Here is a 22,830-nt window from a genome sequence, read left to right as displayed (position 1 = left end):
GGAAGCTGCTGCTGATCCCAGACTCCCTTTGCTGCGGGTTGGGAGCGCAAGCGTGTAAATATTCCCTCCAAAATCCCGGCAAAGTGGAAAAGCAGCTTGGGAAAAGGGAAAAAGAAGGAATATTTTATGTCGGAAGGTGGTTTTCCAGGTATTTCTTGGACAAAAAAGCTGCTCTTCCCATTTGGGCCGGGACATTCCGGGCCTTGGCCCGGCCGTGGCTCCCACTGTGGCTTCCCTTGGGATAAGTTCCGGAGGCTGGAATAGGGGTAAGTGACTGGAAGGGCTCCAGGGAAGCGTTCCCTTCCGTAGGGATATTCCTGGTTCATTTGAGCTGTGACTGGGATCTTCTCCTCCCGTATCTCCTGGCTTGCCATGGCTAGCTCCAGCTTTCTGCTATGGAAAACTCTTCCGGAAGGCAATCCTGCTGGACATGTTTGCCAGCTTTTCCTTGCCGCTTTGCTGGGAAAACTCATGGAATTAAGGCGTTATCTCCATAAGCAAGGCCTAAAGCTCCTTGGAAGACGCCCAAATCCATGAGCTTCCATTGGTTTTGGGGGGGCCCCTGAGTTCCATAGGGAAGCAAGGAAGGGTTTAGCAGCGCCCGCCGGCAGGTTGGATCCTTCCTCCGGCAGGAATGGGCACGGAGAATCCCTGTAGGAGACCCTCCACGTCCAGCCCTGCATTCCCTGGTGTCGAAGCACATCCAAGCTGCACACCCCAAAAGGAGCAGGAATGGAGCCTCCATCCATAGGGAAAAAAAGCTGGAATTCCCAGTAGGAAAGAGCGCCTTCCGAGCCGTGGCTTTTCCCTTAGCTTATGGTAGGTACCCATCCCGGCGCGATCCCACCTGGAGCCGCCTTTCCCTATGGTGTTCCCAGTGCTTCCAGTCCATCCCATTGCATCCCAGTGTAACCTCGTCGTCGTCGTCGTGCTTGCTCGAGCTCCTCGCCCTGCGTTGGCCTTGCCAAGGACATGGATGGAGCCGAGGAGGCTCCAAAGGTTGGGATGCTCCGGGGCGCCGCATCCCGGTCGGCTCCTTCCTCTTCCGTCGGCGCCGCATCCGTGGCTGGATGGCTCCTGGGTGTATTCTGTTGGGAAATAAAAGGTGGATGGGCGAATCCTTGCCTCTCTTCCCAAGAGTGGGAAGCTTGCTCCGAGCCCCGGCTCTTCATCCTTCGGGATATTGAGGTGCTTTTCCGCACATCCCTGCTCTTCCCAAGGAGGCAGGACCCTGGGGTTGGAACTTCCTGCTCTTCCTTGAGGCAGGTCCTGGGGGCACCGTGCTGGGGGGGGGTTCGGATGGGGACCCCATTCCCACTTCTGGGAATGAGAGCTCATGGAGGACACGATCCTCTCTTGGATGGGGCCATCCTGGCGCTGGGTAGGGATCCAGCCCGGCTATTCCAGGACCTTGTTCCTTAGATCCCGACTAAACGCACCCTCTGGCAGGTCAAAGCCATTCCCGGTGTCCTGTTGCCAACATTCCGGGCGCAAAGCCCTTCTCCCCAGCTTCCTTTAAGGATTGGAATCCAAGGGATTCATCCCGTCCCATGAAGCCAAGCAGTGCCTTCCAGAACCTTGGGATGAAGAGACGGGCCAAGCGGGATCCTCGCGGGCAAAAGGTAGGGAAGGGATTCCCCATTCCCACCTCCCGTTGCCGGGTACCAAGGGGGATGCCTGTGCTCCAGAGGAGCCTCATCCCATAGGATTCGGAGCAAGCGGAAAGGTTAGGGCAGATCCCATCCCGCCTGGCTCCTGTCATCCCTTTGAATCCCGTTGGGAAGAGGAGGAGAGAGGTGAGCAGCAAGGAGCTCCCCATGGATAGGGATAGGACAGCGGCAGGACTTGGATCCCGGAAGCCTTTCCCAATCCTCCACGAGATTCCAGCCTTCAGGTAATCCCACCCAGCCCCATCCCAGCTGGGACCCATGGAGGGTCCCACTTGGCCCTGAGGTCCCGGGTGCCCTCATTCCAGAGCTTGGGAAGGGGCTCTCAGGAGGCTGGCCTCGTTTTCCATGGCGCAGGAATCTCTGCGCGCCGCTTTTAGGCCAAAGCTATTCTTTTTCCATTGGGCTGGAAAAGCTCTCCCGAGCTGGATTTAGCCGGGACAAAAGCTCTTCCCGATGAACTTCCAGCTTTTCCTCATGGAAAACTCCCAATCCCACCCTTTAAGTCCGGATTTCAAGGCCCCGAGCGCAGGGAATGGGGCAGCTCTTAGGGAAGCGCTTCCCTCCATCCCACCTCAATCCCTCCCTGTCCCAGCCCATTCCCGGTGGTCCCATCCCATTCCCACTTTTCCTCCAGGCTGGAAGGCTCCATCCACCGCGATGGGATGCCGAGCTTCGGAGCGGCCGCATCCTCTCGGGATGCGAGCCTGCTTGTGCGGCTCGCGCTGCGCTGGAGGCGATTGCTTCCAGGCAGCCTTTTCAAGGCATTCCCAAGGGATAGGAGCTTGGAAAAGGGGACAATGCCGCTCCCAAGCGTTTCCAGGGGGGAAAAGGGAATTCTTATGGAATAGAAGGGCGCCCGTTCATCCCATCGTCAGCTCCTTCCGGGCTCGGCATCCCTGTAACGCGCTAAGGGGAAGGATGAGGAGCTGCCTCCAGCCCGTGGCCTATCCCTTAATCCTCAATAATCCCAAAGAATCCATGGCCAAACTCCTGGAAAACCGTGGCGAATGGGAAGAGCGAGGAGCAATCCCTGCCTCGGCCGCCGGTATTCCTCCAAGCCGAGCTGCTCAAGGGATTGAGGGCCATGGATCGGTGCCGCTGACGCCAAACCTTCCTTGGAGCTGCTTTAAATCCCGGGATAGGGCTTTGGATAGAGTGGAATTTCAGCTGGAAAACCCCCCCCCTGCTTCCCGCATCTATTCCCACTTGGAAGTCAAAGCAGCCGGCGCGCTCCGAGGCCTCTCTCCATCATGAGGCCATTAAGGCCCGGCTTCGGAAATAGCATTAGAGTCAAGGGAAGACGGAATTCCATGAGGAATTCCCGAGAGGAAAAAGGCAGGACAAGACAGGGAAGGTGCTGCCGGTGGAAAAGCCAGCCTAGGAAGCGCCTCGGGTAGGACAGGAGCCGGCCTCGCATCCCAAAGCTTTCCAATTGGGATGCTGAAAGGCCTCCGCATCCCCTTGCCAGCCCCGTTGTTGGGATCCGCCGTCGATCCCGCTTCCATCCCAGCTTCCTTTCGCTGGGAAGGGACTTTGGGATACCCCTGCTTCTGCACAGGCTGGATCCCAAGGGAAAGCCCAAAGCTCGGATGGATCCCTCCGATGGAGCCTATGGGATGAGGTCCCCCCCCCACTCCCAGGTTAGGACCATGCTGGTGGTCCCAAGCTCCATCCCGGGCTTTTCCCATTGGATACTCGCCGGTGCTTTTCCTCAAGTTGGGAATGCTCAGCACAACGGCTATCCCTATCCTTATACTTGGCCTTGGCAGCCAAAGGGCTGAGCTCAGCATCCCTTTCGCTTGCGTTTCCGAGCCGCGCCAGAAGCGCATCCGTCGGGAATGCCGCTGCATCCCATGCAATGTTCACGCATCCGTCGGGAATGCCGCCCTCTCCTCATGGAGCCTTCGAGCAGAGCCCCTGATGGGGATGGCAGCCTTGGGATGAGGCCAGAGGCCTCGGGATTCCAGGCAGGAATTCCTAGGGCTGGAGCATCCCTGCCCTGGAGCCTTTGGAGCCCATTCCAGGGCCAACAATGGGGGGGCACTGGGCTTAATGGGGGGGCACTGGGCTTAATGGGGGGGCACTGGGCTTAATGGGGGGGCATTGGGGCTAATGGGGGGCACTGGGCTTAATGGGAACAGTACTGGAGTTAATAGGGGGCACTGGGCTTAATGGGGGGGCATTGGGGTTAATGGGGCAGCACTGGGACTAATGGGGGGGCACTGGGCTTAATGGGGAGGGCCTTAGGGCTAATGGGGGAGAGTACTGGGACTAATGGGGGGGCATTGGGCTTAATGGGGAGCACTGGGCTTAATGGTGAGGGCACTGGGGCTAATGGGGGGGCACTGGGCTTAATGGGGAGGGCGTTGGGGTTAATGGGGAAGGCATTGTGGCTAAGGGGGGGGGCACTGGGCTTAATGGGGAGGGCATTGGGACTAATGGGGCAGCACTGGGGCTAATGGGGGGGCACTGGGCTTAATGGGGACGGTATTGGAGCTCATAGGGGGGCACTGGGCTTAGTGGGGAGGGCATTAGGGCTCATGGGGGGGCACTGGAGCTAATGGGGGGGCATTGGGGGTAATGGGGATGGTATTGCAGCTAATAGGGGGACATTGGGCTTGATGGGGAGGGCATTGGGGCTAATGGGGGGGCACTGGGGCTAATGGGGCGGCACTGGGGCTAATGGGGGGGGCATTGGGCTTAATGGGGGGCACTGGGCTTAATGGTGAGGGCATTGGGGCTAATGGGGGGGCACTGGGCTTAATGGGGAGGGCATTGGGGTTAATGGGGAGGGCACTGGGCTTAATGGGGAGGGCATTATTGCTAATGGGGGGGAGCACTGGGGCTAATGGGGGGCACTGGGCTTAATGGGGAGGGCATTGGGCTTAATGGGGAGGGCATTGGGCTTAATGGGGAGGGCATTATTGCTAATGGGGGGGAGCACTGGGGTTAATGGGGGGGGCACTGGCCTTAATGGGGAGGGCGTTGGGGGTTAATAGGGGGGCATTGGGCTCAATGGGGAGGGCATTGGGGCTAATAGGGGGGCATTGGGCTCAATGGGGAGGGCATTGGGGTTAATGGGGAGGGCATTGGGGCTAAAAGGGGGGCCCTGGGCTTGATGGGAGGGGGGGGGCACTGGAGCAAACGGGAGCGCATTGGGTTTAACGGGGGGTGGGGGGGGGGGGGGGGGGGGCCCGGGGGGTGCCGCTGCCGCCCCGCCATCGCCGGCCCCGCTGGGCCGGGGCTGTCCCCGCGGCATTCCCGCGGCATTCCCGTTCTTCCCGTTCATTCCCGGCTGCCATTTCCTCTGCTCCCTCCCTCCCTCCTCCCCCTCCCTCCATTTTCTGCTCCGCTCCCGCTGGAAGCGGCCCCGTTGCCGGCTCCTATGTAACCCCCCCCCCCCCCCCATATCTCTGTGTGTGTGCCCCCCCCCAGCATGCGGAGCTGCAGGATGGTGCGGGTGGCCAGCGTGCTGGGGCTGGTGATGCTCAGCATCGCGCTCCTCATCCTCTCGCTCATCAGCTACGTCTCCCTGCGCAAGGACAACATCTTCGGCCCCCCCCGCGCCGCCGGGCCCCGCATGTACATGTTCCAGGCGGGATTCAGGTGAGGATGCGCCCCGCGCCCCTTCCCCAGGCCCTGGTCCTACCCCCCCCACCACCACCAGCACCAGCACCACCAGCACCGGGAGCAGCGTTGGGGTCGGGGGTGATGGAGGGCGGCGGGGAGCAACTGGTACCCTCCGGCTTGGCTTGGTGCTTCCCGACCCATCGACCCCGGGGCATCCCGATCCCATCTGTCCCAGTGCATCCTGATGCATCCCGACCCCATTTATCCCAGTGCATCCTGATGCATGCTGACCCCATCTATCCCAGTGCATCCCGACCCCATCTACCCCAGTGCATCCCGATCCTATCTATTCCAGTGCATCCCAACCCCATCCATCCCGATGCATCCCATTTCCATCTATCCCGGTGCATCCTGACCCCATCTACCCCAGTGCATCCCGACCCCATTTATCCCAGTGCATCCTGATGCATGCTGACCCCATCTATCCCGGTGCATCCCAATCCCATCTACCCCAGTGCATCACAATCCCATCTATTCCAGTGCATCCCAACCCCATCTATCCCAATGCATCCCGACCCCATCTACCCCAGTGCATCCCGACCCCATCTACCCCAATGCATCCCGACCCCATCTATCCCAGTGCATCCTGATCCCATCTACCCCAGTGCATCCCGATCCCATCTACCCCAGTGCATCCCGACCCCATCTACCCCAGTGCATCCCGACCCCATCTATCCCAATGCATCCCGACCCCATCTATCCCAATGCATCCCATTCCCATCTATCCCAGTGCATCCCATTCCCATCTATCCCAATGCATCCCGACCCCATGTACCCCAATGCATCCCATTCCCATCCATCCCGCTGCATCCCGCTGCATCCCATTCCCGTCTATCCCGGCGCCCCCCCGCCGCCCCGCGGGCGCTGTCCGCGGTGCTGAAGGCCGCTACCGCGCTGCTCCTGCCTGCGCCGCCTTTGCAGGTCCCAGTTTGCGCTCAAGTTCCTGGACCCCTCCTTTGTCCCCATCACCAACTCCCTGAGCCAGGAGCTGCAGGACAGGCCCTCCAAGTGGGTCTTCAACCGCACCGCCTTCGCCCAGCAGAGGTGAGCCCTGCACCCCCGTCCACCTTGCCCTGTGCACCCCCTTCCACCTTGCCCTGTGCACCCCCTTCCACCTTGCCCTGTGCACCCCCTTCCACCTTGCCCTGTGGATCCCTTTCCACCTTGCCCTGTGGATCCCTTTCCACCTTGCCCTGTGGATCCCCTTCCACCTTGCCCTGTGCATCCCTTTCCACCTTGCCCTGTGCATCCCTTTCCACCTTGCCCTGTGGATCCCTTTCCACCTTGCCCTGTGGATCCCTTTCCACCTTGCCCTGTGCATCCCTTTCCACCTTGCCCTAGGGACCCCTTTCCACCTTGCCCTAGGGATCCCTTTTCACCTGCCGGGATGAGCAGCGGCATTCCGGCCCTGCGGAAGGATGCAGCACGAGCCGAGGCCGTGGCCGGCGCTCCGTTGAGCTCGGAACACTTGCCTCCGCTCATTCCCTATGGATAAATGACAGCAGAAAGGGGGGGGGGGGTGTTTAAATGGGAATGGGGTGGGAAGAATGGAACGAGCTCCCTGTTTTTCCCCCTTTTCCTTTAGGCAGGAGATCCTGCAGCACGTGGACGTGATCCGGAACTTCTCTCTGACCAAGGGCAGCGTGCGCGTGGGGCAGCTCATGCACTACGACTACTCGAGCCACAAGTACGTGTTCGCCGTGAGCAGCGGCTTCCGCTCCCTGCTGCCCGACGTCTCGCCCGTCCTGCACAAGCACTACAACGACTGCGCCGTGGTGGGCAACGGCGGCATCCTCACCGGCAGCCGCTGCGGCCGAGACATCGACCGCGCCGACTTCGTCTTCCGCTGCAACTTCGCCCCGACGGAAGCGTTCCAAAGGGACGTGGGCCGCAAAACCAACCTGACCACCTTCAACCCCAGCATCCTGGAGAAGTACTACAACAACCTGCTCACCATCCAGGACCGCAACAACTTCTTCCTGAGCTTGAAGAAGCTCGACGGCGCCATCCTTTGGATCCCGGCTTTCTTCTTCCACACCTCGGCCACCGTCACCAGGACCTTGGTGGATTTCTTCGTGGAGCACCGGGGGCAACTGAAGGTCCAGTTGGCCTGGCCGGGGAACATCATGCAGCACGTGAACAGGTAAGGGGGGGGTGTTGTTAAGGTGGCTTGAACCCACTCCCTTCCACATGGAATTCCTTCCGGAAGGCCCGCGCGGCGCCTCTGCCCTGCTGCTTTTGGTAGGGAACCGCTCGGATCCGAGAGGGCTTTGGGCACCTTGGAAGCCCCATCCAAGCCAAGAGGCTCCGAAGGGCTCCTCCGATCCCTATCCTAAAGGTGCTTTTCCGGCCCTGGGCGCAGGTACTGGCGCAACAAGCACTTGTCCCCCAAGAGGCTCAGCACCGGCATCCTCGTGTACACGCTGGCCTCGGCCCTCTGCGACCGCATCCACCTCTACGGCTTCTGGCCCTTCGCCTTCGACCCCAGCAGCCGCCAGGAGCTGCCCTACCACTACTACGACAAGAAAGGCACCAAGTTCACCACCAAGTGGCAGGAATCCCACCAGCTCCCGGCCGAATTCCAGCTCCTCTACCGCATGCACGGCGCAGGCCTGGCCAAGCTCACCCTGGCCCCTTGTGCCTGAAGCGCCGAAGCAGCGCCGCAGAATTCCAGCCCCTCTTCCCCGTTGCATCCCGGCCTCGACCCCTTCTCCAGGCTCTTCCTGGTGCGTTCCCCCCCCCCCATCGTTATTCCTGAAGGTGCCGAGGTTTCCAGGGCGACCCGAAGCTCCCGGCGCCGTTCTTCCCTCCTCTTGGAATCCTTGCTCGTGGCCAATCCCAGGCGAACCATGTTCATCCCCATCCGCCTGCTCCACGGAAGCATGGAATGGGTCCGAAGGGATCAGCCGCCTCCGCTTAGGGACGCCTCCCACCAGAGCGGGTTGCTCCGAGCCCCATCCGGGAACACTGCCGGGGATGGAACATCCCCTGCTTCCTCCTCGGATAACCCATTCCAGTGCCTCAGCCCCCCCCTTCCTAAGGAATTCCTTCCTTATATCCCACCTAAACCTCCCCTGGGCCAGGTTGAAGCCGTTCCCTTGCCCTCTCCCTCCGCGTCCCTGATGAAGGCCCATCTCCAGCATCGCCCCCCCCTCGGTATTCCAAGCCTGGCACAGCATTCCGCCTCTCCCTGCTCGCTCTGCCTCCAGCCCCTGGGGTCCGACGCTGCGCTCGTGCCCTGCTGCTGCCATCCTCGTTGCTCTCCCCCCGTCTTGGGGGGATCCGGGCCATGCTGGGAAGCCGCTATGGGATGAGCTCCACCGGGTCAAAGCCGTTCCCCGTTATCCTGTCGCCAGCATTCCCGTTTTTGCTCCCAGGACGTTGGTGGTATCCCTCTCGCTTCCAGCCTGGAGAGCACCAGGAACGCCGTAGGCCTAGCCCCTCCGAGCAGACGCGGGTGCCACTGGCTCAGGACAAGTGGCACCACTTGATGTCGCCTCGGTCGCACTCTTCCTTCCCCTCTCTTCGGCCCTGCCTTTCTCCCGAGCCCAATTCCTGATGGAATTCCGTTCCCGTCCTTACTGAATGTCCAGACAAGCTCAAGGAATGTCCACGCATCAATGCTTGGAAGTGCGCATTCGCTCCGATGGAAGGCGCTGGTGGGATGCTGCCCCCTTTGGGCAGCATCCTTTGGGCACCATCCTTTGGGTGGCATCCTTCGGGTATCATCCTTCGGATAGCATCCTTTAGGATAGCATCCTTTGGGTACCACCTTTTGGGTACCATCCTTTGGGCAGCATCCTTTGGGTAGCATCTTTGGGTACCACCTTTTGGGTAACATCCTTTGGGTACCATCCTTTGGATAGCATCCTTTGGATAGCATCCTTTGGGTAACATCCTTTAGGTAGCATCCTTTGGATAGCATCCTTTGGGCACCATCCTTTAGATAGCATCCTTTGGGTACCACCTTTTGGGCAGCATCCTTTGGGCAGCATCCTTTGGATAGCATCCTTTGGATAGCATCCTTTGGGCAGCATCCTTTAGATAGCATCCTTTGGATAGCATCCTTTGGGTACCATCCTTTGGGCAGCATCCTTTGGGCAGCATCCTTTGGGTACCACCTTTTGGGCACCATCCTTTGGGTAGCATCCTTTGGATAGCATCCTTTGGGTACCACCTTTTGGGCACCATCCTTTGGGTAGCATCCTTTGGATAGCATCCTTTGGGCACCATCCTTTGGGTAGCATCCTTTGGGTACCACCTTTTGGGCAGCATCCTTTGGGCACCATCCTTTGGGTAGCATCCTTTGGATAGCATCCTTTGGGTACCACCTTTTGGATACCATCCTTTGGGTACCATCCTTTGGGCAGCATCCTTTGGATAGCATCCTTTGGATAGCATCCTTTGGGCACCATCCTTTAGATAGCATCCTTCGGGTAGCATCCTTCGGGTACCATCCTTCGGGTAGCATCCTTCGGGTACCATCCTTCGGGTAGCATCCTTTGGGTACCATCCTTTGGATAGCATCCTTTAGGATAGCATCCTTTGGGTACCACCTTTTGGGTACCATCCTTTGGATACCATCCTTTGGATAGCATCCTTTGGGTAACATCCTTTAGGTAGCATCCTTTGGGTACCACCTTTTGGGCAGCATCCTTTGGGCAGCATCCTTTGGATAGCATCCTTTGGGCACCATCCTTTGGGTAGCATCCTTTGGATAGCATCATTTAGATAGCATCCTTTGGGTACCACCTTTTGGGTACCATCCTTTGGATAGCATCCTTTGGGTACCACCTTTTGGGTACCATCCTTTGGGTACCATCCTTTGGATAGCATCCTTTGGGTAGCATCCTTTGGGTACCATCCTTTGGCTACCATCCTTTGGATAGCATCCTTTGAGCAGCATCCTTCGGGTACCACCTTTTGGGTACCTCCCTTTGGGCACCATCCTTTGGGCACCTCCCTTCGGGTACCTCCCTTCGGGTACCATCCCTTCCCAGCGGGACGGGTGCTGGGTGCCGCTGGGTGCTGGCCTTGGGCTGATGGGGCCAGCAGGCGGGAGCCATGGGGCAGGGACGGCCGCAGCGACGGCAGCAGCGGGATCGCCTTCAGGTCCTTCCCCCCGCTGGCCTTTGGCCCTTCGCGGAGCCTGCGGTGACGGAGGCCGCCGGCATGCGCCATGGCCATGGAATGCCGTGGAATTCCTTCCGGAAGCAGCGGGCTCCTGTGGTTTCCGTGGTGTGGCCGTGCCTGCAGCATCGTGTGCCAAATCCCGACCCGGAATGCTCCGGTTTTCAATAAACGGGTTTCTTGTGCTTTGGAAGCCGCTTCCCGATGGATGGCGGTTCCCTTCTTCCGGGGAGCGAATAGCGGAGCATGGAACGGGGTGGCGTGGAAGGGACCTGAAGGCTCCCCCGGGGGCCCATAGCCCCTTTAGGTGCCCTGAGGGCTGGGTGCCGGGGGGGGGGGGGGGCTCAGAGTGGGGCGATCCCTCGCCCATTCCCGATTTGCTTTTTTCTTCCCCCTTTTCTTTCCCCATCCATCCCCTTATTTTCCTTTTTTCCCTTTTTCCAACCATTTTCCCCCCCTTTTCCCCCTTCCTTTCCCTTTCCTATTCCCTTTCCTTTTCCTCCCTCTCCCCCTTCCTTAATTCCCTCCCTTCCTCCTCCTCCTTCGCCCTTCCCGATGCTCCCGGTCCCGGCCCCCCTTTAACACCGCCCCCCCCCGGCACCGCCGTTACCGGACGCTCCGCGGTCCCTTTAAGATCGCTCCCCCCCCCTCCACCGAGGCAGCGCCGCCAGGCCCCGCCCGTCCCCTTGCCGCGCTCCCATTGGCTGCTCCCGGCGCTCAGGCCACGCCCCCCCCCCCCCCCCCCGCGCTGGGCGCGCCGGCCGCGGGCGCGCGCTCCTGGACAGCTCCCGGGGCCGGCGCGAGGCGCCGCGCGGTAGCGCGCGCGGCCCCGGTGCCGGTGCCGGTGCCGGTGCCGGTGCCCCTCCCCCCCTTCCCCTCCCCCCCCTCCCCCCTCCCCCCCCCCCCCCCCGCCGGGGGCCATGAACGCGGAGCTGGCGCTGGAGCCGCTGGGCCCCGAGGGCCCGATCCTGGGCGGCCGCGGCGCCGCCGGGGCCCTGCGGGAGCTGCCCCCGGGGCTGGGCTCGCTCCTGGACGCCGCCGCCGCCGCCGCCGAGTTCCGGCCCGAGGCGCCGGGGCCGCTGCTGCCGGCGCTGGGCGGGCCCTGCGAGCCGGGCCTGGCCGCGGCCCCCGGCGGCTCCTTCGCCGCCCTCACCCCGCTGCTGCCGCCGCCGCCGCCGCCGCTCGGCCCGCACCACCCCCAGCGCGTCCCGGGCGGCGCCGGCGGCTTCGGGCTCTACGGGCCCCCCAAGGAGGCTGCGGGCGCGGGGCAGGGCCTCCCCCCGCTCGCCCCGGCGCTGGCGCCGCTGCCCGGGCCCCGGCAGAGCCTCCTCGGCTACGGCGACTTCGAGCCGCTGCCCCCCCGCGGGCTCGGCCCCGGCCCCGTCCCGGCGCCTCTGAGCGGCGGAGCCCCCCGGGAGCGCGGCCCCGGCGCGGCGGAGGAGCTGAACACGAAGGAGGTGGCGCAGCGCATCTCGGCCGAGCTGAAGCGCCACAGCATCCCGCAGGCCATCTTCGCGCAGCGGGTGCTCTGCCGCTCGCAGGGCACCCTCTCGGACCTGCTGCGCAACCCCAAGCCCTGGAGCAAGCTCAAGTCCGGCCGGGAAACGTTCCGCAGGATGTGGAAGTGGCTGCAGGAGCCCGAGTTCCAGCGCATGGCAGCGCTGCGCCTCGCAGGTACCGCCGGGAGCACCGTTACCGGTAACCGGGGGTGGGGACCCCGGCACCGGCCCCGTTCATCCCCGCACCCGCATTGTGCCCATGGGGGGGGGGGGGGGGGGAGGGCGCCCCCTGGCGCGGGCGAGGGGCGCTGCAGCCCCCATTGTTCTACCGGGGACACCCCCAGCACCGGGACCCCCGCGGCCGGGGGGAACGGGTCCGAACCAACCCCCCCCCCCATCCGCTGCATCGAGGGATGAGGGGTGCGGGATGAGGGATGAAGGATGCGGATGCGAGATGAGGGATGCGGGATGCAGGATGAGGGATGCAGGATGAGGGATGAAGGATGAAGGATGCGGATGAGGGATGAGGGATGAGGGATGAAGGATGAGGGATGCGGGATGAAGGATGCGGGATGAAGGATGCGGATGAGGGATGAGGGATGCGGGATGAGGGATGCAGGATGAGGGATGCGGGATGAAGGATGCGGGATGAAGGATGCAGATGCGGGATGAGGGATGCGGGATGCAGATGAGGGATGCGGGATCCCAGGTCCCAAACCATCCCAGGCTTGCACTGATCCGGAGCCGGAGCTGCGCCGTTTCCAGCCGTGCTCCTGGTGCTTCCCCTGCCCAGGCTGGGGTTTCCCTATGGAGTTGTGTTCCTAGGGCAGAAAACCGGGAATGCCGGGGAAGCTGGGGCTGCCCCATCCCTGGCATGCTTGGAGCAAGCCCATAGGGAAGGTGGCCCTCTTGGAACTAGATGAGCTTTAAGGTCCCTTCCTTAAACCACTCCATGATTGTATGGATAAAGCTTGGAGTGAGCACAGATTCCCTCTGGAGTTGGAGCCGGAAAGCCCTTTGCAACTCACCATTCCCTTTGGGAAAATCAGTATCCTTATGGATACTGACGCCCATTCCCTCATTGCCTCCTGCCCCTTTCCTCACCGCTGAACCCCCCCCCCCCGCCCCGAGCGGAGGGAATAAGCCAAAAGGCACGGAGACGTTGGGAAAATCCAGCCCTTTGCTCCGTGCTCCTGGAAGCTGATCCCAAAGGGGACGGGAATCTGCTGTCCGGACAGGGCCATCCCCCACGGGAGCTCTAGCGGTGGGGTTGCTTCTTCTGCTGGTGGAATAGCGAGGATGATGTGCTGCTTATCCCTTTATATCCCGTTCCTTTATATCCCGTTCCTTTCGATCCCGTTCCTTTCGATCCCATTCCTTTCGATCCCGTTCCTTTCGATCCCGTTCCTTTCGATGCCGTTGCTTTCGATCCCGTTCCTTTCTGTTCTTACTCCCTATCCTCCAGCCTCTCTTCCATTGTCCCCCCTCCTTCTCCCATTTTCCCTCCCATCCCTCCCATTCCCATTCTCCGATCCCGGCCGTTCCGGGCTGCTCCCGTTATCGGCGGGGAAAGGGCCCGGAGCGCCTTCAGCACCACGGACAGCGGCGGGAGCGGGGCTGGAAGGGGAAGGGAAAGGGACTGGGAAGGAAGTGGGAGAGACGTCGGGAATGGGGGGGATGTCGGGAAGCGGGGGGGGGGGGGAGGGATCGGGGGGGATGGTGAGAGAGGGACGGGGGATAGGGGGGATGCTGGGATGCACGGGATGGTTGGGATCAGGGGGATGCTGGGATGCACGGGATGGTTGGGATCAGGGGGATGCTGGGATGCACGGGATGGTTGGGATCAAGGGGATACGGGAGAGGGGAGAGGAGAGGCTGCAGGCAATGGGCAGCGGTGTCCATAGGGAAGGCTGGGGGGGGGGGGGGGGGTCCCAGCTCCTCGCCCCTGTGCTGTAGCCGGTGCGGTCTGTAGCTAAGTATTATGGGATGGGAAGCTCCGTATCCAGTGTGTGACCTATGGATGGAACCTATTCCTTTATCCTCATAGAGGAGGGCCTGCGCTGGAGCAATCCATGCGGCAAATTGGGATGCTGGGGGGGGGGGGGGGGGGATGCACCAGCGGCCTCCTGCCCCATCCCTGTGTTCCATAGGAGCACGGCAGCACTTCCGGTCAGGAATGAGGGCTTCATCCCGCTCTGATGGGATCATGGGGGGAGCCCTGCCCGCGGACACAGAAGTCCCCTGGCCTGAAGATGCTTCACACGGAGGTGCACGGGTTCAAGGCTGATCCGGGGCTGATGGCGGACAATTCCCACTTCGGTTCCCGTTTCACGTCTCCGCCTGCGGCGTTATTCAATGGAGCAGCTCGAAACCCATCCCATTTGTCAGTCCCCCCGGGCTGGTTTGGTCCGGCGCGTCCCTTGCCCGTGTTAACCTATGGAATTCTCTGTCTCCCGGCTGTTTGGAAGCCTGGGGCTGCTCCGGCAGTGGTGTGGGTTTCAGCGCTCCACGCTCTCCCGTTTCAGCCGTTAGGAGCGGTTTAGGATCCGTTAGGACTGGGGCTGGGATCCGCCGGCATCATTGGCACAACCGGGAGGTGGAACTGGGCGAGCTGTAAGGGCCCGAGCCGCTCTGCCATTCCACGAGTCGCAGTCCCAGGTCCTTCCGGCTCCGTTGCTGCCCTCCTGAAGGGGCTCCCAGACGAACCCCTTGCCCTAGAGCAGGCTGAGCGCTGCCGTGGGGATGGAGCGCTCCCCACTTCCTTGGCCTTTCCCCGTGCCCCCCACGGCGACGGCGCGTCCCAAAGCAGGGCTGAGGCCCCGCGGCGGAGCCTTCCTAACCCTGCGCCTCCCTTCCTCCGCAGCCTGCAGGCGCAAGGAGCAGGAGCCGGGCAAGGAGCGGGGCGGCGGGCGCAAGCGCTCGCGCTTGGTGTTCACCGAGCTGCAGCGCCGCACGCTCCTGGCCATCTTCCAGGAGAACCGGCGCCCTTCCAAGGAGCTGCAGGCCTCCATCTCCCGCCAGCTCGGCCTCGAGCTCACCACCGTCAGCAACTTCTTCATGAACGCCCGGCGCCGCAGCCTCGACAAGTGGCAGGAGGAGCGCGGCGGCACCGCCGGCCCCGGCCCCTGCGGCAGGGCCTGACGGCAGCGCCGGGGCTCGAGCCGAAGCGGCCGCCTCTTCCCAAGACGCGGGAGGGCCCCGGAGGTCTTCGCTTCGTCGCTCAGGCTCCGCGGGGCGCAAAGAGCTCAGTTGGGTTCGGGGTTGGAGGGGGGGGGGGGGGGGTGTTTCCGTTCGGATCCGTTCGTCCCAGACCGCGCGACAAGCACAAAGCCACAGCGACGGCTCCGAGCCCGGCTGCCCGTCCCAAAGCACACTGCGGAGGTCGGCCCGAGGGCTGCGCTGGCACCTGAGGCTCAGGAGCGACCGCGCAGCGAAGGCTCTAGAGGGGCTCAGGTCGTTCCTACCTCCCTTGGCTTCTTGGGTTGCTCCCCAAGAGCACCCTTCCTCAAGAGCACCCTTCCTCAAGAGCACCCTTCCTCAAGAGCATCCTTCCTCAAGAGCACCCTCCCTCAAGAGCATCCTTCCTCAAGAGCACCCTTCCTCAAGAGCACCCTTCCTCAAGAGCACCCTTCCCCAAGAGCACCCTTCCTCAAGAGCACCCTTCCTCAAGAGCACCCTTCCTCAAGAGCACCCTTCCGACCGCAATACCTCGGGTGCTCCGTGCGGTTTGGCTCCTTTCGGGGGTGCTTTAGAGCCGTTACGAGCAGGGCCAAACCAAACCCAAGCCCTTCGGGTGCCTCCGTCTATTGCCCCCCGCGGGGCCGCTGGGAGCCCAGCACACCAAAGAGACAGCCTTCACTGCAAGCCAAAGACGCCTCGAGCTTGCCGCGGCCTCCTCGGGGCTGCCCGGAGAAGCCGAGGCCCTTGAAGCCTTTGTTTTTTGTACGTTCGACTGAATGGAAACCAAAGAACCCTTTCCTGCGCCCGGCCGGCACCGGGATGGGGCCCGGAGCACGGAGCCAAGGCAGCGAAGCGGGCACCGCGGCCGGCTCCGCAAGCGGGGTCGGGCAGGGGGAAGGCTTGAGGAGAAGGAGAGCGGAGCCGCGGCGAGGGCCGCTTCGCCGCCCACCTCCAGGCCTGTCCCCCCCCCGCTGCTGCAGACTCTTCCGTTTGTGCCTATGCAGTTCTCTTCCCAAAGGAACAAGGATCAGAGCAACCGAGACCTCGACAGCTACAAAACCAAAGAGGCGGAGCGTTCGCACCCCTTGCGCTGCCGTTGAGCTCCCCGCAGGTCGTGCAACCAAAACTGGGGGGGGGGGGGGGGGGTCGTTTGTGTCTCCCCTCTTTCTGCCCCACACACGGGCTCTCTCCCCGAGAGGGAGATGCTGGGGTACGGCGCTGGCACAGCCCCGTTCTCCAGCGCCAAGTCCTCGGTTGGGCCTGGTGGGTTGCGTTGGGGGCGGTTGGTGTCCTGTGTGTGCAGAGCTTCGGGCATCCTTCTGCGTGCGAAGCCCGTTGAGCAACCTCCTCCTCCTCCTCCTCCTCCTTCCGCAGGGATGCAACTGGCCGTAGCTTGGTCTCAAGATACGCCCGCGTGCGTGGCGGTGCTTGATCAAACCCAGCTCATGGCACAGACCGAGGCCCAAAGGAGCTGGAGCACGGCAGTGCCGCGCTGCTCCATCTCTGCCTCTAAAGGAGGCCTTCGCTACTCTTCCGCCTGCGTTGGACGGGGCTTGGAGCAGAGCCTGCTCCAGTGGAAGGTGGCCCTGCCCGTAGCACGGGGTTGGAGCCCCAAGTCCATTCCAACCCGAAGCATTGCAGGATGCATCCCAACAGCCGTAACAAAGTCAATCCCGACAAACGACTGGCTCCGAAGAGAGCACCTTCGCTGGAATCACTGCTCTGCTCCCAGTCCCTGCTGCGGTTTTATCCCTGCCTCCTCCGTGGCCCTGTGTTACCTCTTCCGTTTCACTGCCACTTTCAGGTAGCATCCGTCGGACGAGAGCAGTGCGGAGAGCGCGTACTGCGGGTGGATCCCTTTGTAGGTACAGCTCGGGGCGGGATCCGTGCCGAGTTCTGCCCAGCCCAAAAGGAAACCTCAACTACGGCACGTTTGCAACCCATGGATCTCTGGAGCCCCGCAACGGAGCTTGCTCCTTTCATCCCTTCTGCTCCCAAAGGCTGGCGCGTCATCCCAGCATCTTCCGTACCGTGCACTTGGAGTAGTGAGTACCGCGGGCACATCCCAGATGAAGTCACCTTCCAGGAGCCCTTGGATATTGCCGAAGGGACAAGGAACGTGCTCGATGCCCTCCGTTGAATGGCTTTATTCCGGATCCCTCCGCCCTTAAGCTGAATCCAAAGACCTGAGAAGGACTAAACCAGCAACCTCCACTCCAACCCGCGCTCGGGAATGGGGAGCTCCTCTTCCGACGCACGACACGGGAATGCCGCGGCACCAGCACCGCTCGGACGCAACCCGACCTCTTGTCCCAATGCCGAAGTGGTTTTAAGGCACGGGGAAACTTTGTGGCCCCATTTCCGTTTCCGACGTGGGGGGCATTTTTATCAGTGGGAGGCTTTGATAAAGGCAAAGCTTCCAACGGCTTCCGTTTGGCTCCCGAAACGTTGGGATTTCACCCCAACTCTTCTCGGTTGCGTGTGTGATTTACTGAAGTGAAGCGCGGGCTGGCTCCTGGGCGCTCTCTCCAGTCTAAATCCCATGGAGCTCGAAAATCCCGTGGGGATTTGGCCTGGACACAGAGCGCAGGGATCAGACTCCTTTGTCGCTGCTTCCTCCCAGCCTTTGGGGCTTGATTTGGGATTGATCCGCATGGATCCGTGCGGATGCCGTAGCGCATCGGCGGCGCGATGCCTGCGGTCGCGCTTGAGCGCGGCTTCACGGAGCAGCCTGGATCTGCTCCGGCCAGGAGCAAGGGCTCAATTCCTCCCTTTGATTCACTTCAATGCCTTGAACGGCCAAGTTTGAGTCGCTGGAGTTCATCTTTCCCCACCTGATGCGAGGGTGATGGCACAAGAAGCCTTTCTAACGTCTCTATTGACCTCCTTCTGCCCCCCCCAAAGGATGCCCGCTGCTCACAGGTACCTGTAAGCACCACAGGTTGCGTTCAGAGGGAATTCTGAGGACAAGCAAGGCCTTTTCCACCTCAAAGCGTGCATCCGGAATGAATGTGGGACGGGAAAGACATCGGGATACTTTGCCTGAACCTTGTGGCTTCTTCACGCCGAAGCTGGAGCCGAGCAACAAGAGAGAGCCCCCTTCAGCAAAGCTGCTTCCCAGGAGGAGCTTTGGCGTGTGTGAAAGGATAACCAAAGAAAAAACCAGGGAAAAAAGAGAAAAATGGGGGAAAAAAGAGAAAAAACAGGAAAAAAAAAGAAAAACAGGAAAAAAAAAAAAAGAAAAACGGGAAAAAACCCCACCCCTTTGTATTGCTAGTGAGAACCAAAGAGGCTACCTCACCGACTGCCCACTCGTGTTGATGATACCAAAGATACCCAGGACCTCTCGACCGCGCGGTCTGCATCCTGCTTGTGCCCCCGTCGAGGTGCGCCTCGGCTCTTCCTCCATCCCATCCCGGATCCTCGGGGATGCTGCGGCTCCGGGGACGCCGCTGCCCTCCTGCCTTCCTGCCAGCCAAGGAGAGCGTCTGGAGACGTGGAGCCACTCCGTGGATGGAGCTGTTGTGTTGAGCTGCGATGGAGCCAGGCTTGGTCCATTGGTTGGTTCCTTAGGGAAAGGGTCTGCACCTGCACCTTCCCTGGGCGGGGGGGGGACGGGGACACTGGCGCAGGTTGCCCAAGCAAGTTGGGAATGGTCCATCCCTGCCACTGTTCCCGGCGGGATGGGGCTTGGAGCAACCTGCTCTAGTGGGAGGTGTTCCTGCCCATGGAACTAAATGAGCGTGGAGGTCCGTTGCAATCCAAAGCATTCCATGACGGCTGGCTGCTCACAACTCCGCTTTTCCGATGAAAATCAATGGATGCTGCTCCTCAAGCGGGCAATGAAACAAAGCCGCATTAAGCTCCATTAGTATCACGTTCCGAAGCGATTACTCTCAAGTCGCTCGCTTGGCTTTGGGGAATTGGTGCCCTTTAGCCTCTTGTATCCTATTTCTCCAGCTGAACCATCCGATGGAGGGGAATTCCCTCCTGGATGCTGCTTGACATTCCCACAGCCTGTACCTCCGGAGGTCCACGAACTCCGTTTTGCCTTAGGAGCCCCTTAATCCTGCCATTAGCACGTGGTCAACCCAAGGTGAGCGCGGGCTGCTGGGGCAATGCAAGAGCCATTAATGCCTCATTCCTATTGGAATGAGCTGAATTAATGAAGTTAATTAATGAAGTTAATTAATTCAATTGGAATGAACTTTAATGAATGAATTGGAATGGATTTAGCTCCTCTTGCCTGAGCTCCAAAGCTGGTTTAGATGCCTATGGGGAGGAACACCTTGATCTGAGGACCACGAAGGCCCTTCCGTCACTGCTGAGGCCCTGCGTGGCTGCAGAGCCTGGAGGAGCCTCATGCAGGGCATCGCGGCTGGGCTTTGAGCCTTTCCCTAAGGATCAGCCTGCGGAACGCCTCCGGATGCCCATGGACCAGCAGCTCGACGCAGCCGCTCCGCCCTATCTACGCGTTGCCTTCGCTCCGTCCGCCTCTCCGGGTGGAAGCCGCCCCGGCCTTCCCGGTGCTCCTCCCGCTCCGTGTGCCCCTGCCCGGGGGCACCAGTGCCTTGCTCGAGCCAAAGCAGCGACTTCGGGGCCTCTCGGGGCTCTCCTCCTCCTCCTCTTGACTCTTCCTGTGGATACCTCAGCTCCAAGCGGGCACAGACCTGCAGATACCAAAGGCTCTTTCCTTCCCTTCCCCTTCTCCTCTTCCTCCTCCTTCTGTTCCTTCTTTACTTCCTCCTCCTCCCCCATCCTTCCTCTTCCTTCTCACCCTTCTTCTTCTGTTCCTTCTTTATTCTTCTTTTGCCTTCTCCCCCTCCTTTTCCTCCTCCTTTTTCTCATCTCTCCTTCTCCTCCTCTTCCTTCTCTTCCTCACCCTCTCATTCTTCTCCTCCTCTTCCTTCCTTTCCTCCTACTACTCTGCCTTCTCCTTCTTGTTCTCCTTTCTTTCTCCTTCTCTTTCCCTCCTTCTATTCATCCTTCTTGTCCTCATACTTCTTCTATTCCTCCTTCTCCTCCTCCTCATCTTCCTTCTCTTCCTCCTTCTCCTTCTTCTCCTCCTCTTCCTCCTCTCTTTACCCCTCCTCTTCCTTCTCTCTTCCTCCTTCTCCTCCTCTTCTCTTCCTCTTTCTCCTCCTCTTCCTCCTCTCTTTACTCCTTCTCATCTTCCTTCTCTTCCTCCTTTCTTCCTTTCTCCTCCTCTTCCTTCTCTTCCTCCTTCTCCTCCTCCTCTCTTCCTCCTTCTCCTCCTCTCTTTACTCCTTCTCCTCATCTTCCTTCTCTTCCTCCTTTCTTCCTCCTTCTCCTCTTCCTCCTCTCTTTACTCCTTCTCCTCATCTTCCTTCTCTTCCTCCTTTCTTCCTTTCTCCTCCTCTTCCTTCTCTTCCTCCTTCTCCTCCTCTTTTCCTCCTCTCTTTACTCCTCCTCATCTTCCTTTTCTTCCTCCTTCTCCTCCTCTCTTTCCTCCTCCTCCTCCTCTTCCTTTTCCTCCTCCTTTTCCCTCTCCTTCCTCCTCCTCTCCCTTTCCCCACGGTTCCAAAGCTTTAACCAGGGGCACGCCGACCGCGCACCCCGCACTCCGATATACCTCAGACAGCGCCGGCTTGGACAGCAGCGCGCCTAAGGCTGGCGCAGCGGGATGCAGCGCGGAGCATCCTGCGTCTCCATGGCAACCCCTTCCCTGGACGCTGGTACCGGCCTCGGAGCTCCCTCTGGGGCAGCCGGGGCCCCATAGCACGCGAAACACCCGCGGTTCCGCCCCACACCGGCCAGGACCGGTGCTTCCATGGGTCCTGATGCATCCCTGTCCGAAACCCAAACTGACTCCCATGGAGCGGTGGGGGTGCCGCATCCCTGCACCCGTGCCCAGGGGAAGGGATCCCTGCTCATTGCAGGGGGCTGGAATTGGATGCGCTTGGAAGGGCGCTTCCAACCCCCCCTAAATTGGCCCCATGGCAGTTTACCCCCCCCCACCTCCCCGCCCCGTTCAACTCATCCCATGCAGTCTGCACATGGGGCTCAAGGGGGAGCCAACGGCGTGTGTTTCCCCAGCGCAGGAATTCCTTTGGCTCTATGGAAGTCCGTGGCCAGGTGCTGATGCTCCATCGCCCCAGACACGAGGTGCGGGTCACCAGCGCTGTTGTGATGGGCAAGGCTGTGGTGGGCATCCATCCCCTTTGTGTCACTCCTGATCCTTGGTGCCCTCCCGTTGGAACCCAGCCCCACGCTCGCGCCAGCCATAAAGCCAAAGCAATTCCCACTTGGAATAGAGCGTGGAAGTCACAGGCTTCCCACGAGGCACCTGGAGTAACGTGTGTGGAGCGTTCCTATTGTCTGTCCCTAAGGCTATGGCAGGGATGTGCAAAGAACCACTTCCATTTGGCCTTCCCCAGTAGCTTGTGGTCCTGAAAGCCTTGTAATATAGCCCTCTGTTTGATTCCCAACCCCTGGAATCGCCCAAGGCTGGATGGGGCTTGGAGGCACCTGCGCTAAGCCGGCCCTCACTGGAATGAAACGAGCTTGAAGGGTGCTTCCAACCCTCCCCGTTCCCTGAGGTTGTGCCCTCATTCCCTGCCCAAGGCAGGAATGGGGATGGGAAGCGGTGGGATCCAGACGGTGAGGATTGTAACGGGGGTTCCCCCTGCCGGGAAGCTCGAGCCGCTCTTCCGCTGGATCCCTGGATTTGGCTGCTCCCGCGGGTACATCCCGGCGCACTGAGCTCAAGGGCAAGGAGGGGAAGTGACGGCCACATCCACGCCATGGGCATCGGGATGCCAAGGTTCCAGAATGCTGGAATTCCAGGTCTGTTTAAGGCTGTCCTGTTGGAGCTCGGTGGGAGGTGATACCCATGAGCTGGCAGCTGTAGCAGTGAAAGAGGAAATGGGTTTTCTCACTGAGCTGTGCCAATGGACGGCCTTTCTCTCCGTGAGCGGTATTCCACGGCTTCCAACCTTGCGTTCCGAGCTCCTGATGTAAAACCCCCCCCCTTCTTTGCCAAAGCTCAATAAAGGAGGAAAACCACCGCTTCTGCTTCCCTGTGCAGCGCCCAGCGCGCTTTCGGGATCATTCCCTTGGGAATGCGCCTGGCAGCGGCCACAGCTCCGGGAGGGAATGGGATCGTTTCCTTACGAGCGCTCTGTGGGATGCTCCAGCTCCTGCCATGGTCCTCGCAGCACCCATGGGACGCACGGCACCTCCTTGGGGCTCTTCTTCAGCCCTCTCAGTTCAGTGGGCTCTGTAGTGGCCTGAAAAGCACCCGTTGGAGCCCAAAACGGTGTTCCAGCCATAGGGATTCTCCTCCTCCTCCTCCTCCTCCTCGTGTGCTGGTGCTGGGATAGCAGCGCATCCGTCAGGATGGGCTCGACAGGAATGATGCTCTGCGGTGCTGCAGAGGAAGGGCTGGCAGCAGGGAGTTAACTCCCTGCATTCCCATCTTCCCTGCTCCGGATGCTCAACTACCAGAGGGGATTTAAACTCCAAGGGAGTTTGGATGGGATATCGGGATGCTCCTCCTGCTGGGAGCAGCGAAGGATGCGGAGCAGCTCCCAGTGCCCAAAGGTTCCAAGAAACCTGGAAAAGGAACCCAGGGCCGGGACAATGGGAATGGCGTTAACCTGCCATTGATGGATACATCAGTCAGAGGTGCTATCCGACCAGCACACAGCTCTCCTTCCTATCTTCAGACTGACAATTCCACCAGGAATCGCTTTAACCGG

The 22,830-nt window shown here is 60.9% G+C and overlaps 2 protein-coding genes across 8 annotated transcripts; both read left to right on the top strand.

Annotated features, from left to right (window-relative positions):
- The first annotated feature begins 12 nt into the window (after positions 1–12).
- On the top strand, positions 13–8,440 carry LOC136004487 (alpha-N-acetylneuraminate alpha-2,8-sialyltransferase ST8SIA3). Of its 7 annotated transcripts, none has more exons than XM_065661012.1 (7): positions 13–819; positions 908–1,622; positions 1,707–1,894; positions 5,106–5,276; positions 6,222–6,344; positions 6,886–7,443; positions 7,663–8,440. In XM_065661012.1, exons 2-7 carry the CDS (start codon positions 1,551–1,553, stop codon positions 7,943–7,945), a joined length of 1,395 nt encoding a protein of 464 aa, XP_065517084.1. In that variant the 5' UTR covers positions 13–819; positions 908–1,550; the 3' UTR covers positions 7,946–8,440. The 7 variants fall into 7 exon arrangements, with proteins under 7 accessions (XP_065517084.1, XP_065517083.1, XP_065517082.1 ...); XM_065661011.1 differs by having other exon boundaries at positions 13–1,188; positions 1,450–1,622; XM_065661010.1 differs by having other exon boundaries at positions 13–1,262; positions 1,450–1,622.
- Positions 8,441–11,350: 2,910 nt separating this feature from the next.
- LOC136004424 (one cut domain family member 2-like) lies at positions 11,351–19,350 on the top strand. Its single transcript, XM_065660912.1, has 2 exons — positions 11,351–12,104; positions 14,793–19,350. Exons 1-2 carry the CDS (start codon positions 11,351–11,353, stop codon positions 15,068–15,070), a joined length of 1,032 nt encoding a protein of 343 aa, XP_065516984.1. The 3' UTR covers positions 15,071–19,350.
- Positions 19,351–22,830: the final 3,480 nt, after the last annotated feature.

Source organism: Lathamus discolor, chromosome W (genome assembly GCF_037157495.1).
Source record: "Lathamus discolor isolate bLatDis1 chromosome W, bLatDis1.hap1, whole genome shotgun sequence".
NCBI classification, from domain to species: domain Eukaryota; kingdom Metazoa; phylum Chordata; class Aves; order Psittaciformes; family Psittacidae; genus Lathamus; species Lathamus discolor.
Note: the sequence above shows the minus strand (reverse complement) of the source record. Positions and strands in the feature narration are given on the sequence as shown.